Source organism: Dasypus novemcinctus, chromosome 9 (genome assembly GCF_030445035.2).
Source record: "Dasypus novemcinctus isolate mDasNov1 chromosome 9, mDasNov1.1.hap2, whole genome shotgun sequence".
Classification (NCBI taxonomy): Eukaryota; Metazoa; Chordata; class Mammalia; order Cingulata; family Dasypodidae; genus Dasypus; species Dasypus novemcinctus.
The window spans coordinates 31,347,627-31,364,926 of record NC_080681.1 but is presented as its reverse complement, the minus strand read 5'-3'; the positions used below and the strand labels follow the sequence as shown (position 1 = coordinate 31,364,926).

Genomic DNA, 17,300 nt, shown 5'->3' with positions numbered 1-17,300 from the left:
TTGAGTTGGGACTGTAAGAAGAGGAGGTTTGTGTGGTACGCGGCATGTCGAGATATCCCTTCTAAGGTGAAGGATAAACTTTTGTATTTGGTCCCTCCTATGGCCAAAAAAGAGACATAACTACTAGTTGGCCTCTTTGGATTTTGGCGACAGCCTAATCCCTCACTTGAGCATGCTACTCCAGCCCAATTATTGAGTGACCAGAAAAACTGCTAATTTTGAGTGGGACCAGAACAAAAGGAGGCTCTATGACAGGTCCTTCTGCTTTGCAAGCTGCTCTGCTTCTTGGGCCATTTGATCCAGGAGATCAATGGTGCTCGAAATGTCAGTGGCAGGAAGCAGATGTGGCTCAAGTGATAAGGCCTCCACCTACCATATGGGAGGACCTGGGGCCAATCCCTGTGGCCTCCTGGTTGAAAAAAGAAGAGAAAGCGTGCCTGCATTGCGAACCAGTGTCTGCGTGGCAAGCTGAGGGCATGCACAGTGAGCCAAGTGCCCATGCGGTGAGCTGAGCGCCCACGCAGCAAGCTGAGTGCCCATGTGGGTGCCTGCACAGAGAGCCAAGTGCCTGTGTGGCAAGCTGAGCGCCCACACGAGTGCCCACGTGGGGAGCCGAGTGCCCACAACAGTGCCTGTGTGGCAAGCCAAGTGCCCACATGGTGAGCCAGTGCCCACACGGTGAGCCAGTGCCTACATGGTGAGCCAAGTGCCCGTGCAACAAGCTGAATGCCTGTGCAGTGAGCCAGTGCCTGTACAGGTGAGTCATACAGCAAGATGATGATGCAACAAAAGAGAGATGAAGGGGAGAGTCAAGGTGAAGAGCAGCAGAGACCAGGAACTGAGGTGACGCAATTGACAGGGAACCTCTCTCCACATCAGAGGTCCCCAGGATCGAATCCTGGTGACCCCCAGAGGAGAAAGATGAGAAGAGAAGACAAAAAGAGAGATACAGAAGATCACACAGCAAATGGACACAGACAGCAAAAGCAGCAGGGTGGTAGAGGGGGAGAAGACAAATAAATAAATGTTTAAAAATATATATATATATAAACAATAAAAAAATAAATGTTAGTGGCAAATAGAGATGCTGTCTGGAGCCTTTGGCAGGCCCCTATAGGAGAATCACAACACAGAACCTTAGGATTTTGGAGCAAAGCACTGACATCCTTTGCAGATAACAACTTTCCTTTTAGAAACAGCTTTTGGCCTGCTACTGGGCCTCAGTGGAGACTGAATGTTTAACCATGGGCCACCAAGTTACCCAAGACCTGAGTTGCCTATCATGAGCTGGGTTTTGTCTGACCTGCCAAGCCATAAAGTTGGGTATGCACAGCAGCACTCCATCCTAAAGTGGAAGTGGCCTATGTGAGATAGGGCTCAAGCAGGTCCTGAATGCACAAGTAAATTTCATGAAGAAGTGACCTAAATGCCCATGGCTACCTCTCCTGCCACACTATCTTCTCTTTCCCAGCCCACTGCAATGGCCTTTTGGGGAGTGCCTTACTATCAGAGAAAACTTGGGGGCTGCGTGATCTGCCAGTACCACCCAAAAGTATACAAATGCAGCACTTCAGCCCCCTTTCTGGGACATCTCTGAAAGACAGTGGTAAGGGGAAATCCTCCTAGTGGGCACAACCTAGTGCCCCTGGTTGTTCATTTTACTTGGAAGGCGGTATGGCCAGAGGTGAGTTTGTACACCAATTCACAGCTATTGCCAATGTTTTGGCTGGATGGTCAAGAACTCATAAGAAACATGTTTGGAAAACTGGTGACAGAGTTCTGGGGAAGAGATTTGTGGATAGACCTTTCTGAGTGGGCAAAAGTGGGTGCATGCTCAACAGAGGATGACTTCACAGAGGAAGATTTTAACCAGTGGATAAGATGACCCAGTCTGTGGATGTCAGTCAGTTTCTCTCACTAGCCACTTCTGTCATTGCCCAGTGGGTTCATGAACAAAGTGGTGGTAGGGTTAGACATTGTGTGTGGGCCCAGAAAATGGACTTCCACTCACCAAGGCTGACCTGGCTACAGCCACTGCTGAGTGCCCAATCTGCCAGCAGCAGAGACCCCCACTCAGCCCCCTGTTTGGCACCATTCCCTAAGGTGATTGGCCTGCTACCTGGTGGCAGGTTGTTTACATTGGACCACATCCATCATGGAAGGAGCAGCTATTTGTTCTAACTGGAATAGACACATACTCCAGATATATGTTTGGCTTCCCTGCACACAATGCTTCTGCCCAAACTACCATCCGTGGACTTTCTGAATGCCTTATCAACCTGTATGATATTCCATAGAGGATTGCTTCTGATCCAGGAATCCACTTCACAGCAAATGATGTGCGGTAATGGTCACATGCTCATGGAATGCACTGTTCTTACCATGTTTCCCCTCACCCTGAAGCAGCTGGATTGACAGAATGGTGGAATGGCCTTTTGAAGATTCTATTATGGTGCCAACTAGGTGGCAATCCTTGCAGGGCTGGGGCAATGTTAGTTACCCATAATAGAATACAATACATGGAAAGCTTGCTGTTTCCTCCCACCGCCCTTAATGATTAACATTTGAAGGAAGTGGTTGAGGCTCAACTGACAGAATGTCTGCTTACCATATAGAGGGTCCAGGGTATCAAACCCATATGGTGAGCTGGCCCACATGCAGTGCTGCCGTGCTCAGGAGTGCCGTGCCATGTGGGGGTGTCCCCACATAGGGGTGCCCTACATGCAAGGAGTGCACCCCACAAGGAGAGCCTCCCCACACAAAGAAAGTACAGCCTGTCCAGGAGTGGAACCACACACACGGAGAGCTGATGCAGCAAGATGATGCAACAACAAAAAAAAGCAACACAGTTTCCCAGTGCCGCATGACAGAAATGCAAGCAGACACAGAAGAACATGCAGTGAATGGACACAGAGAGCAGACAACGGGGGGGAAGGGGAGAGAAATAAATAAAATTAATCTTAAAAAAAAAAAAAGATTAACATTTGACTTAAAACTATGGTGATAACAGGTTTATCATTTCCTTATATGGCTTTTAAACTACAATTTGTGCTTAAAGGCAGAGTGAATTTTCTATCAGAAGGGTTTTAGCACTATTAGTTGTAGGAAGCAGTTTACATTTTTACCTACCTGACTCATTTTTCCTTTGTGAAGAATTGAAACATCTGAACTCTTCCATCAATATATAATATGCACATCACTTAAAACAAAATCTAGGAAAGCGGATGTAGCTCAAGTGATAGAACTTCCGCCTACCATATGGGAGGACCTGGGTTTGATCCCTGGGGCCTCCTGGTGAAAAAGGAGGAGGGAAAGCATGCCCACATGGCAAGCCAGTGCCCAGGCAAGTGCCCAAGTGGTGAGCCAGTGCCTGCACAAGTGCCTGTGCAAGTGCCTGTGCAGTGAGCCAGTGTCCCGTGCAAGTGAGTCACGCAGCAAGATGATGATGCAGCAAGATGATGATGCATCAAAAGAGAGACAAGGGGAGAGAAAAGGTGAAGCAGAGCAGAAACCAGGGACTGAGGTGGTGTAATTGACAGGGAACCTCTCTCCCCATCAGAGGTCTCCAGGATCAAATCCCAGTGAATCCTAGAGGAGAGTACATGAGAAGAGAAGACAACACAGACGGCAAAAACAGCAGGGAGGGAGGAGGGAAAGGGGGGAAATAAATAAATCTTAAAAAAAAAAACTAGCACCAAAATACTGAAAAACAGTCCACTCTCCATTACTCTAGTACCACCACCTTGAGGCAACCATTTTTAGCTATTCTGATTGTTTTTGTGGTAGTTATTTCTCCTTTTTAAGATGCTGTTCCTGTCATATCATTCAATGTCCAATGTAGTTAAATCATTTTTTAAATTTGCAAAGTAAACATATATACACACACACACGCACGTTTTCATATATATGGAAAGTTCTTAGGTCGAATTTTTCTAAAGTATATGCATTCATTATTGCCTTCCAAATCAAGAAAAACAACATTGTCACATCCCAGAACCCTCTTTCCTGGCTTCTTTCTGTTATTAGCCCCTGTAAGTCACTATTCTGACTTCTATCACATAGATTAGTTTTGCCTGTTTTTGAACTCCATATACATTACATACCCTTTTGTATGTGGCTCCTTTCCCTCAATGTTGTGAGACTGACCTTGTACATGTGGCAGTGGCACCTTCACTTTTACTGATGTATACTATTTGACTATGTGAATAGGCCATAATTTATTCATTTTACAAGTGATAGGCATTGGGTTATTTCCAGTTTGGGGCTGTTATGAATAGCCTTAAACAATTCCTTTGGTGCACATATACATGCATTTTTGGTCAGCTTTATTTTGTATTGCCAACCTGTTTTCCACAGTTGTATTATTTTCACACAAACACACACCCCATATATTTATAAGAGTTCCATTTTTCCTGGTCCTTGCCAATAGTTGGTACTGTCAATGTTGATATATTTTATTGTTTTAGGGTTTTTGGGTTTTTTTTTTTAGCCATAACAATAAATCACTGTGATTTCATTTTGCATTTCCCTAAAGCAACTAATGAGGTTGTACTTAAATCATGTTTATTTGCTAGTTGTATATCCTCTTTTTTGAGGTGCCCATTTAACACTGTGCCCCCTTTTTAAAAAATTGCCCCATGGAGTTTGTATGGATACTTTATATAATTCTGGATATGAGCCTTTTGTTAGATAAATGATCTAATATCAAGGTAGCCTTTAATACAATAAGTATTTCCAGAGATAAAAAGGGGACATTTCATAATGTTAAAAGGGCCAAACAGTAATGTGTAACAGTTCTTAATTTTATGTACTGAAATAACATAGCCTCTGGACACATAAAGGTAAAGCTGACAAAAATAAAACAAAAAATAAACAAATCCACAAGAGTGAGACTTTAACATATTTCATGATAACTGACAGAACAAACAAAATCAGATAAAAAAACATTTGAGGGGAGCTGATGTAGCACAAGTGATTGAGTGTCTGCTTCCCATGTATGAGGTCCTGGGTTCGACCTCTGGTACCTCCTAAAAACAAATGAAAAAAGGAGCTCTTATTGGGAGCAGATGTAGCTCAGTGGATGATTGCCTGCTTTCCTTGTATAAGGTCCTGAGTTCAATCCCTGGTGCCTCTTTAAAAAAAACAAAAAGGAACACTAATAACTTGACCTAATTGACATAAGCACCCAACAACGGCAGATTTCTTCTAATTCCTGAACATGACAGATCTTTCCATTTATTTTCCTTCTTTAATTTTTGTAATGTCTTCTAGTTTTCTGCATAAAGGACTGCACATCTTTCATTAGCTTGATTCCTGGATATTTCACATTTGTTGAATCTATTTACAAATGGTTTTTTGCGACATTTCCTTTTCTGAATTGTTGCTATTACATAGAAGTGCAATTGGTTTTTATATATTCATCTTTGTTGCAGATTGTATTTTACAAAGATGGTTGCATGAATATATATTCCATCACTCATGCTCTCTTCAGTGTGGTGTTGACATATTCTGTGGAAAGGGTGGGGTCTATATTCCCTTCCCTTGAATTTACAGACCTTTGTAACCTTTGCAAGCAATAGAATACAGTGTAATTTCTTCAATCATTTTAATTTAACAACCAATTAAAGAAGTTACTTTACATTCAAATAAATATGTATTATGTGAATATTGTTAACTGCCAATTTGAGAAACATATTCCCTTTTTTTAAATTAGGGAAGTTGTAGGTTTACAGAAAAATATCATACAGAAAATAAAGAGTTCCCATATGCCCATTATTATTATTTTTTAAAGATTTATTTTGTTTATTTATTTCTCTCCCTTCCCCTCATTGTTTATGCTTGCTGTCTGCTCTCCGTGTCTATTCATTGTGTGGTCCCTCTGTCTGCTTATCTTCCTTTTAGGAAGCACCAGGAACCAAACTCAGGACCTCCCATGTGGAGGGTGTTGCCCAATTGCTTGAGCCACCTTCACTCCCTGCTTGTTGCATCTTTCATTGTGTTTCCTCATTGTGTCTTCTCATTGCCTCACCTTGTTGCGCCAGCTTGCTGTGCCAGCCCATTGCGTCAGCTCACTGTCTTGCTCATCTTCCTTAAGAGGCACCAGGAACTGAACCCAGGACCTCCCATGTGGTAGACAGGTGCCCTACTGCTTGAGCCACAGCTGCTTCCCAACCCCCTATTATTAACACCTTACATTAGTGCAATATGTTTGTTACAACTGATGAAAGAACATTTTAATAATTGTACTAATACCTATAGACCATGTGTCCTGTTTTGAGTCTTTTGTGGAACTTACTACCCCAGAAAATTATGTTTTTAAGCTAAGTTATTCCTGTGCCTGCAAAACTAACCTAAGTGGTGGGACCTTTTGGTTAAATTCAATATAGGTGCCTTTTCATTAGGTCAAATTTTATTAGATCACTTCAGTTAAGGGTTTTTGATTAGATTGTGGGGTTCATGATGGGCCTTAATCTTTTGGCTGGCATCTTATATAAATGGAAAACAGAGATAGAGAGCTGCCATTTTTACCCTGCCATGTGAGAGAGGACTCCAGGATATCCTACAGCTGCAGAAAGACAGCCCATGAGGCTGAGAGAGAGGCCAAAGGCTGGAATCACAGAATAGCTCTAAGCTGAAAAGACCAAGCCCAGGGGAGAGAGGAGGGAGGAGCAATTCTGCCCGATTGCCCATAGCTGAGCCACGTAGAAAGTGAGCCTGGAGGAAAAAGCAGAGAGCAACAGCAGACCCACCTTTGTGCCCTGGCATGAGGCCGGAGTCCAGGATCCAGCAGCCAACTTGTGGTCAGACAGCATCTCTGATGATGCCTTGATTTGACATTTTCACATCCTCAGAACTATAAAATTTCACCCTAATAAATTCCCATTATAAAAGCCAACCTATTTATGGTATTTTTGCATCAGCAGCCTTTGGCAAACTAAAACACCATGGTTTTCCCTTAGGGTTCACTGTCTGTGATGTACAGTCTATGCTTCTTTTAAAATTTTTGTTCTAGTAACACATGTAATAGCCAAAGACGTGCTGATGCAAAATACCAGAAGAATGTTGGCTCTTATAAAGGGTATTTATTTGGGATAGGAACTTACAGATACCAGGCCATAAAGTATAAATTACCTCCTTACCAAAGTCTATTTCCACGTGTTGGCGCAAGATGGCTGCCAACATCTGCCAGTGTTCAGGCTTCCTGGGTTCCTCTCTTCCCAGGTCTTGCTTCTCTCTGGGCTCATGTCCTCTGTTTCCTCCATAAGGTCAGCTGTAGACTATCAGGTGAATGGCTCTGTGTCTCTCTCCAGGGCTTCTCCATGTCCTAGGAGCCATCTCTATTCCTCGGTGTTCTGCTCCTGGCTCAGGTCCTCTCTTCCTGGGGCTTGCTTCTCTTTCTTCTGTGTGCTGACTTGCTAGGACTCCAGCTCAAGACTCCAGCATCAAACTCCAAATCAAAATTCTGTCTTAAATGATACTGCAGGGACAGATGCTGGACATTGTATGTGCTGCCATAACCCATTAAATGGACTGGGGGAGAGTATAAACTACAATGTAGACTATAATCCATGCGGTGCAGTAGTGCTCCGAAGTGTATTCACCAAACGCAATGAACGTGCTACAATGATGAAAGAGGTTGTTAATGTGGGAGGAGTGGGGGGTGGGGTATATGGGAACCTCTTACATTTTTTAATATAACATTTTTTGTGATCTATGTATCTTTTAAAAAAGACAATTTGAAAAAACAAAAACAAAAACAAACAAAACTCCAACATCAAAATTTCTCCAACTCTGTCTTTGCCATGTCTTTTCTCTGTGAGTCCCCATCCACCAACGGGTGGGGACTCAATGCCCTATTGACATGGCCCAATCAAAGCCCCAATCATAATTTATTGAAATAAACATGAAACTGTGGACAGTTTACAAACATAATCCAACATCTATTTTTGGAATTCATAACTATATCAAACTGCTACATACACATACACCTAAATTTCCTCTTTTAAGCACATTCAAATACGTAAATTGGTGCTACATTCACAGTGTTGTGCTATCCATTATCAAAATGTTTCCATCACCCCCAAATAGAAACTCAGTACAATTTAAGCATTATCTCCCCATTTCTTACCCCCACCTCAGCCTCTAGTAACCTATATTCTTGTTTCTGACTCTAGGAATTTGCATATTCCAGTTATTTCATTTCAGTGAGATTATACCAGATTTGTCCTTTCGTATGTTTATTTCACTCAGATGATGTCTTCAAGGTTACTCATACTGTCACATGAATCAGAACTTCATTCCTTTTTATAGTGGAATACAATTCCATTGTATGAGTATACCACATTTAACTGATCATTCATTTGTTGATGGACACTTCCCTGTTTTGACGTTGTGCATGAGGCTGTCATGAACATTTGTGAGCAAATATTTATTCAAGTCCCTGCTTTCAGTTCCTAGAAGTAAGATTAGTGGGACATGTGGTAATTCTATGATTAACTTTTTGAGGAAGCACTAAATTGTCTTCCACAGTGGCTGCACCATTTTATGTTCCTGCCAACAATGAATGAGTGTTCCTATTTCTCCACATTCTCTCCAACACTTGTAATTTTCTGTTTTTAAAAAAATAGTAGCCATTCTAATGGGTGGGAAATAGTATCTCATTGTGGCTTTGATTTGCATTTCCTTAATAGCTAATGAAGTTTTTTCATGTGTTTTTTTGGCCATTTGTATATTTTCTTTGGAGAAATGTCTATTCAAGTCTTTTACCCAAATTTTAATAAGGTTATTTGTCTTTTTATTGTTGAGTCATAGGATTTCCTTATGTAATCTGGATATTGAACTTTTATTGGATGCGTAATTTCAAATGTTTTCTCCAACCATGCAGACTGTATTTTTACTTTCATGATAAAGTCCTTTGATGTGCAAAGGTTTAATTTTGATGAGGTCCCATTTATCTTTTTTTTCTTTTGTTGCTTGTGCTTTGAGTGTAAAATCTAAGAAATCAATGCCTAAAACAAGGTCCTGAAGATGTTTCCCTATATCTGATTCTTTTTAAATTTATTTTTATCTTTTTTTTTTAATGGTACATAGCTCACACAAAATGGTTCTTATATAAAGGTCTCTGATCACTTTTTGAGTTGATTTTTATATATGGTGTGACGTAGAGGTCCACCTTTATTCTTTTGCATATGAATGTCCAGTTTTCCCAGCACCATTTGTTGAAGAAACTATTATTTCCTTATTGAGTAGACTTGGCACCCCTGTCAAAAATCAGTTGATTATAAATGTAAGGATTGATTTCTGAACTCTCAATTCTATTCCATTGTTCTATATATCTTTTCCCATGCTAGTACCATGCTGTTTTTTTAATGCAGTTTATCCCAAGCCAGTTATTTTATGCAGTAATTTTCTTCTCATAACAGACTTGTGATAACCACATCTTTTAAGTCTGTAAATAATGTTATAAAAATAATCTCAACCTTTGAAATCTCACAAAAATTTATATTATATAATCCACACTGAATATCAAGGCTATAAGAATAATAGAACATTTCCTATAACCAAATATTTTACAGCTGTACCCAAAAAGGAAAAAAAAAAAAAAAAAAGAAAACCATATAGTCTTGGTTAAGGGCTAAAGTTAACCCAAACTGTAAAAAATAAAATAAAATATCCAAATTATTAGCATTAATTCAATACAATAATAGCTTCGATGGTCACTTTGTCGCTGACAATGATTACTTGATCACAGGGGTAACTGCCCCAAGGGATGATAGTAGAAGCTGTTACTGCAGACCAGTGTCTCCTCGCACTCCCAGTTCCCAGCTGTGCATCCCCCCATAGAATCTGTGTGTGTGTGTGTGCATATATATATATATGGACACATAGAGAACCTCTCCAACCATACAAACTTCTGCTTCTTAAGCAGATAACAGGGAAGAACAGCAACAACAACAACACCTGAACAGGTCAGTTGCTCTCTCTTTGGAATATAATTATTTCCCTTGTTCATGAAGTATTCAACAATAGCATAAGAAAAGGAAAAGGAAAAAAGAATGATTTCTTTTGTACACTCCCTAAATGCACAAGCTGAGTCTGCTGGGTCAGATTTAACTGTGATCATTGATTTGCCTATTTCCAGGCCTCGCCATCGGCTGCTTCACTCCTACTGGTTTCCGTGCCTGAGTCCTCAGACTCCACTTTACAAGTGCTCCTCCAAGGGCACAACAGGCTGCAACCACGGCTCTTCTCTTTAAGAACCCATTCTTCCGAAAGCCCTTTCTTCTCAGCGGCTATCTTCATGTAGGGCTCCTTGAGCTAATCTTAGGTGAGGCGAAGGCAATTCTCATCGTATTTAGGATATTCCTGCCATCCCATTGCTTTCAATAACCTGTGCTCTGCTTCCAGAGGGTGTGAGAGGACCTCCCCATCCTCCACAGCAGGAAGCACAAGGCCATTCCCACGACAGTCTTCCTCTCGTTTTTCCTGTGGCTCAGGTGCTGTTCTCCAAGCCCTCCAGTTTGTCACAGTTTGTATTTCTTTCTTTTTTTTTTAATTTTTGTTACAAATCTCTATTTCTGAGAATTCTCCATTCTGGTCATCTTTCAGAATCTTTAGGAATTCCTGTCAGGAGGTAGTAAGCTTGGTCAGGAGAGAGGAGGTGATCTCCACTGGAGGGGTGGTGCTAGAGGGACTCTATAGGAGAGCTCAGACCTGTGCCAACCATCCTAAGCTCAACAGAGCCCGGGTTGGTAAGAGGAGACTCCCGGCTAGAGGAAAGGGTCACTGACTTGTGTTCTATTCTGTTAGCTTTCCATACACTGGGCTTTGAAGGGGGTGGTGCAGGCATTGGAACCAGGTTCTTCTAAACACTTGAGACTATTGTTGGATGATTTGTTCCCATCTGCATGGTGCTATGAATGCAGCGGAGAAGGCAGCAGCAGGATCCTCTGTGGAAACTTTTTTAATGACCAGCATCTTGGAGGGTTGTTTGGCACTAAGTGGGTTTTCCCACACTCCAGAAGGGGTACTGATTCTGTTTGCTGGCCTCTGGATTTAAAGAAGGAAAGTCTTCAAGCTGCAACTTTCCTACTTTGTCTTCTTTCTTTTCTTCCCTAATCTCTGTAGGTGCCATTCCAGTGGTGATGGTTGCCTGTGCCACCCCCTGCTACACTGGCTCATCCCATCAAGATCCTGGAAGAACAATGGCAACCAGACAGGCCCCATGCGATACCAGCTTATGCTCCCTGAGAGGCACCAGAGTCCACAGAATCATGATGGAAGAGGGATGCCTCTGCCAGGAATCTCCTGCAGTTGCAGGGCTCCATCGTTTTTTTAAAGAGCCATCAGAGAAATTATGTCAATAACACTTCACTCCAAATCTACCTTCCCCTCGAGGTAGGTGCTCTTTGTCAAAGGTGACTGTAGGTGACTGAACTGACTGTGGTGTTAAGAAATTTAGCCAAGCATGAACAAAGTCAGGCTGTGCCATTTAGGTCCAGTGTCTCTTTTCAGCAAGGTGAGGCATCCAACCTCATGGCTAGGATCCCAGTGTAACGTCCGTGGTCCTGTTTCCCAAACTCCCTGAGTCTGCCAGCTGGATCTCCCTCATGGTTCTCTTGTTGAAAGGGTGCTTAAGTGGCCTGGCCACCAGCACAAAGGAGCCAGGCTCTGTGTGGATCACTCTTTCCCTTCAATTGCTCAACTTAAACTATCAGGTTCCTGATACTTTCCCAAAAGGGGAGGGGAGGAATGGGAAGGCGAGCCTAAAAAGGCATTTGTTACATTTTTTAAAGGGGCGGACGGGAAAGAGCTACATCTGTGTTCACCTCACTCAACTTCCTTGAGTGATAGCACTATGATGTTGCTTAAATCAATAATGCATGGACATTTGCCCAGTGCCCAGTTATGAAATGCTGTTCATAACAAGGTCATAGCTAGAGATACAGGTGGGTTCATTTGTGGACAGGTGATGTCATCTAGGTACTGGACCAAAAATATAATTTTAAAGTGCTACAAAAGATCTAAGCAGGGAAGCCAACTTGGCCCAGTGGTTAGGACATCCACCTACCACATGGGAGGTCTGCGGCTCAAACCCCGGGCCTCCTTGACCTGTGTGGAGCTGGCCCATGTGCAGTGCTGATGCGCTGAAGGAGTGCTGTGCCATGCAGGGGTGTCCCCACGGAGGGGAGGCCCACACACAAGGAGTGCACCCCGTAAGGAGAGCCGTCCAGCACGAAAGAAAGTACAGCCTGCCCAGGAATGGCGCTGCACACACGGAGAGCTGACGCAGTAAGATGATGCAACAAAAAGAGATACAGATTCCCAGTGCCGCTGATAAGGATAGAAGCAGACACAGAAGAACACACAGTGAATGGACACAGAGAGCAGACAACTGGGGGAGGGAAGGAGAGAGAAAAAAAATAAATCTTTAAAAAAAAAAAAGATCTAAGCAATCAACTCCAATGACAAAAGTCATCTGACAAAGCCCTTAAATGTATCATTATTACACAGTGCTAAAAGTAGTGTAGAGATACGTATTTATATTTATTTTATTCTTAAAAGTCTAAGGACATAAGAAATCTTATTTTTTAAAAACTCAGACAGGAACTTCATATGCATTCTCCTCCATGCAGTACCTTTCAAGGCAAATTTCTTGGTAAAAGCTTCCAAATGTGTCTTATATTTCTTTGATCTTCTCTATTTACAAATTCAGACCAAAATTAAAACAAATGGAAATCATTTTGTTAATGTTATATATTACATTAATTGGTTTTCTTAAGTTGAACCGCCCTGGCATACCTGCAATAAATTCCATTTTATCATGGTATATAATTCTTTTAATGAGCTGTTGGATTTGGTTCACTAGTATTTTGTTTAGGATTTTTGCAACTATATTCATAAGGAATACTGGTATGTAATATTCTTTTCTTGTAACTTTATCTGGCTTCAATCTGAAGTGATGTTGGCTTCATAGAATGAATAAGGAAATTTTCCCTCCTCTTCATGTTTTTGGAGCAAAACCGGTGTTAACTCTTCAATAACATGCAGATACACTGTTCCTGTACCCCTCAACACTCCCCCCCTTTTTTGTTACTTGTTACAAATTATTTCTTTGTACATTGTAAATCTAAAGCCAAAGATTTATCAAACTTTTTATGCAAGAAGTGGATTTATACACCAAAAAATAGAATACTATCATGGTGGCATTTTATAATTACCCACATGGTTCTCTTTACTAGAGGACTTTATTTCCTTTTGCTGCTTTGATCTACTATCCAGTATCCTGTCCTTTCAATCTATAGAACGTCCTTTAGCACTGTTTATAGAACAAGTCTAGTGGTAATGAATTCCCTCAGCTTTTGTTTATTTTGGAATGTCTTAATCTCTCCCTCATTTTTGAAAGAATGTCTTCCTGGATACAAAATTCTTGGTCAGCAATTGTTTTTTTAAAATATTTCATACCACTACTATCTTGTCTCTGTGGTTTCTGATTAGAAATCAGTACTTAATTTTATTGGGATTCCCTTGTACATTACTCATTGCTTTTTTTCTTGCAGCTTTCACAACTCTTTCCTTGCTTTTTTTTGCATTGGACAGTTTGATTGCTATGTGTCTGAGCTTGGTTCTCTTTGAGTTTATCCTGTTTGAGGATCATCAGTATTCTCACACATGTACATTCCTTGCTTTCATTAAATTAGGGAATTTTTCTACCTTTTTTTTTTTTTAATATTCCTTCCGGAGAGACACAGAGACAGATACAGGAAAAAGGAAGCTGCCATATTTGATCCTGCCATGTGAGATAGGACTAGAGGACCGCTTAAGCAAGAAGCCCCCAAGAGGCTGCACCAATGCAGCAGTTCAAGAGGAGGTGGTGAGCCTGGTGGGGAAGGCTGAGAACTCAGCAGAGATCAGCAGCCATCTTGCTTTGCCATGTGACTGAACAAAATCAACCGTAGCTGTCTTTGGTGAGCAAGTACCTCTACTAGTACCTTGAGTTAGATTTTTTACAGCCTTGACATTGTAAGCTTTTATCCCTTTATAAAAACCAACCCATTTCTGATATTTGTATCAGCCCTTTGGTAAACTAAAACACTCAGGGTCACAGTACTCTGCCCTGACGTAAGGATTGGGAGAAGGTACAGTAAGGGCTATAGATACTCTTGAATTTGAACTGAGATTATGAAGATAAACTGCTCCCTGCTCTGTAGAGAACATATACAAGGGAGAGAGGTTCAAGCTTGTGGAAAAGGAAACCTAGCACACTAAAGAACTCGGGCTTAGGTTTGCATCCCAACTGTACAGCATACTTCTGTGTGATCACATATTGTTATGTCATTATTATGGTATTTTGCCCTTACAACTTGGCCTTAATCTACCTTCACAGTCTCATCTCCTAGTGGTCTCCTACTCATTACCAGCCCACCCCTTCCCTTTTACACTTGTGTATTTACTAGGTGGATCTACCTGTGAGCTTGTTAGAAAGGTGAAACTTCTAGTATCATCCCAGACGTAATGTGTCATAAACTATACTTTATAAAGGTCCTCAAGTAACTCATGTGCACATTCAAGTTTAAGAACCTCTGGTCTAAGCTATTTCCTGAAATTTTCATCCCTGGAAGAAATTGTGTCACAGTCCAGCTTATGACTGCTGTGTATATGTGATTGTCCTCTGAAAAAGTTCTGTAATATGAAGAGTTCTTTGTATTAATCCCAACTAAACCAGATCCAAGCAAGTTAGAGTATCCTGAGAAGGTAGTCCTTACTGGTTTCCCTTCATTTCCACTCCTTTGGTGTTCACCCTGCTTCTTTCTACTGTCTTCTGTGAGTTTCCTTCAGAATCCAGAGAAAGCCTCCTTCCTAGGGAAGATTTTAAGGAGAATCACATGCTACTCTGGATAATGAAGGATAGCGTTGGGCTGCTGGGGACAAAGGAGAAGTTCAAAGATTATCTGGCTCTTAGAGATGTGTTTATTTGGTTGGAAAGACAAGGCACAAACATTCATGGTAAATACTTTTACCACTTATATTTGGATAGTCCTTGCTTATCTACAAAGAGCCATCATCTCTGCTGAAGATTTGCAATAATTCTATGACGTTGGTAGGAAGGGATCTTTAGCTTAATTTTTTAGATAAAGAAGTCAGGTCCAAATATAGTAAAGTATTTATCATTGCCATATAACTGTTAAGAGCAAGGATATGTATCCTTGTCTTTCAGCTCCGCGGCCAGGTTTTTTTCTTTTAAAAAATTAATTTTGCCACCTTATACCTTCTGATACCAAACTAATTCAAAATAAAGAAAACAATATTGGATTGCAAAAGTAACTGTGGTGGTTGAGAAAGAAAATCATTTGACTTGGAAGATTGGGGAGGCTTCAAGGAAAAAAGAGAATTTATCAGGACTTTGAAATATGAGCATAATTTATCTGAGGGGAAAAAGAGGATGGGCAGTCCAAGAAAAGAGAATAACAACGGTGGAAGCAGGAAAATAAGGTACATTCGAAGAATAGTATTAGTCCAGTATTCTTAGATTATTTGAAATCTGAATAGTCCCAAGACAACTGAATGATTCACCCAAACTTTCCACGTGTGGGAGTCATTGTTTAGCGTAGAGGGACCACAGTGTTTCCCGTTTTGTTTCATGCTCCACAAAAGAAGAGCACGAGACAATACTAACAGGTGGGACCTGAAGTTAGGAGTTTCTGGGCAGGGATGTTTTATAGACGACAATTACCTTCTTCAGGTACTTATTGTTTGTTTTGCGATAGCTGGGAGCAGCTCCTCTCACCTTTGGTAAACGGGGAAAAGATGCTGTGCAGGGTCACGGGAAAAAAGCAGATTTCAGAAAACTGTCGGGATCAAAATCCATGAGAATTACGCGGAACAGCCCTGGAGATGAGAAGGGCCTGTGATTATAAAGCGTGAGGAGGAGTTCAAGATCCGGATTGGTTTAGACTGGGGAAGCAGTCGTGTATGATTGCCTATTAAGCGAAAACGGTCTCTACCTGGGTGGGATCTGACCGCCCTCAAAATCTCTCTTGTGACGTGGCCCATCCAGCCCCAGCAGTAGGTGACACCTTGGCGGGTGAGGGCCAAAGCCAGTGTCAGCGGCCCGGGAGCGCGAGCGGGAGCGGCGCCATGGCTGAGGCGGCCCAAGCCCCTGGCGAGTCCCAGAGCGCCGAAGTTAAACGCCCGCAGCCCGCGGGGAAGGCGCTCAGGCCGCCGCAGAGGCGGGGCCCGCGCTCCATGCTCAGAGTGTCGCAGCTGCTGCTCGGGGCCATCGCCTCCCACCGAGGGCTGAGCCTGGCCGCGCTCGAGAAGGCGCTGGGCAACGCGGGCTACCAAGTGCGCCGGAAGAACTCGCCGCCCTCGCCCTCGGGCGAAGCGGCCCCGCCCCAGGGGAAGAGCACGCTCCTCCGCGTCAGCGGCAGCGACGCCGCCTGCTTCCGGGTCTGGAAGACTCCGAAGCCCAAGAAGCGGCCCGAGCTTGGCGAGGGCTCCCGCGCTTGGAGGAAGCCTCCAGCCCGGCCGCGGGGCCCACGGAGGCGGCGCCCGCGTCGCGAGGCGGCCAGGAAGGCCCGGCAGCTGTGGAGGCGGAGCGCGAGGGCGGACGCCAGGGCGAAGAGGGCGAGGCCCCAGACCGAGCGCCAGGGCCGTCCCGGGACCAGGGCGGCGGCGGCAGAGCGGAGCGAGCCGAGGACACGAGAGAAGCGGCCAGGCGCGAAGCCAAGGGCAGAGAAGGACGCCGAGAAGCTGGTGAAACGCACGGTCCCCAAGCCGACGCCGCTTAAAACCGAGGGGACTTGCAGCGAGCCGGGGAAGACCTCTGACCCCAGGGCAGCTTGCGCAAAGGCCGCTGCTAAATCCGAGTGTTCTCGGAATGCAACTGAGAATTCCTAGCGTGGGAGCCTCTACTCTTTCCAGGCACAGATGCCGTTCTCGGTAGTCTCTGAACGAGAGAGGTTCTCACGTTCATTGAAATGCAGGAAACAATTGACAAGTCCTCTCCACTGCACGGTGTCTGCTTCCTCTTTGCCGCAGCGTAGAAGGGAAAGGGAGGTGCTCAGGTGAGGTATTTAGGGCGCACAGAGAAACCGCGCTGAGATTCTGGTCCAGGAAAGCACCTTTCAGAAGGAAAGAAGAGAACTGGTAGCAGAAATCCAGGAACTTAATGGGGTCAGACAAAGTAATGAATTAATGTTCAACACCCTAGCAAGTCCAAACTGAGTTATGGGGAGGAAGGAAAGGGTAGGGGCATCACGAGGACAGGAGGAGAGGAGAGAGCCTTTGTGGTGATTTCA

The 17,300-nt window shown here is 43.1% G+C and overlaps 1 protein-coding gene and 1 pseudogene across 1 annotated transcript; one reads left to right on the top strand and one right to left on the bottom strand.

Annotated features, from left to right (window-relative positions):
- Nucleotides 1-10,131: 10,131 nt before the first annotated feature.
- Nucleotides 10,132-11,491, bottom strand: LOC101419408 (vasculin-like protein 1 pseudogene; annotated as a pseudogene).
- Nucleotides 11,492-16,137: 4,646 nt separating this feature from the next.
- On the top strand, nucleotides 16,138-16,899 carry LOC101427069 (testis-specific H1 histone-like). Its single transcript, XM_004451017.4, has one exon. It carries the CDS (start codon nucleotides 16,138-16,140, stop codon nucleotides 16,897-16,899), a length of 762 nt encoding a protein of 253 aa, XP_004451074.1.
- Nucleotides 16,900-17,300: the final 401 nt, after the last annotated feature.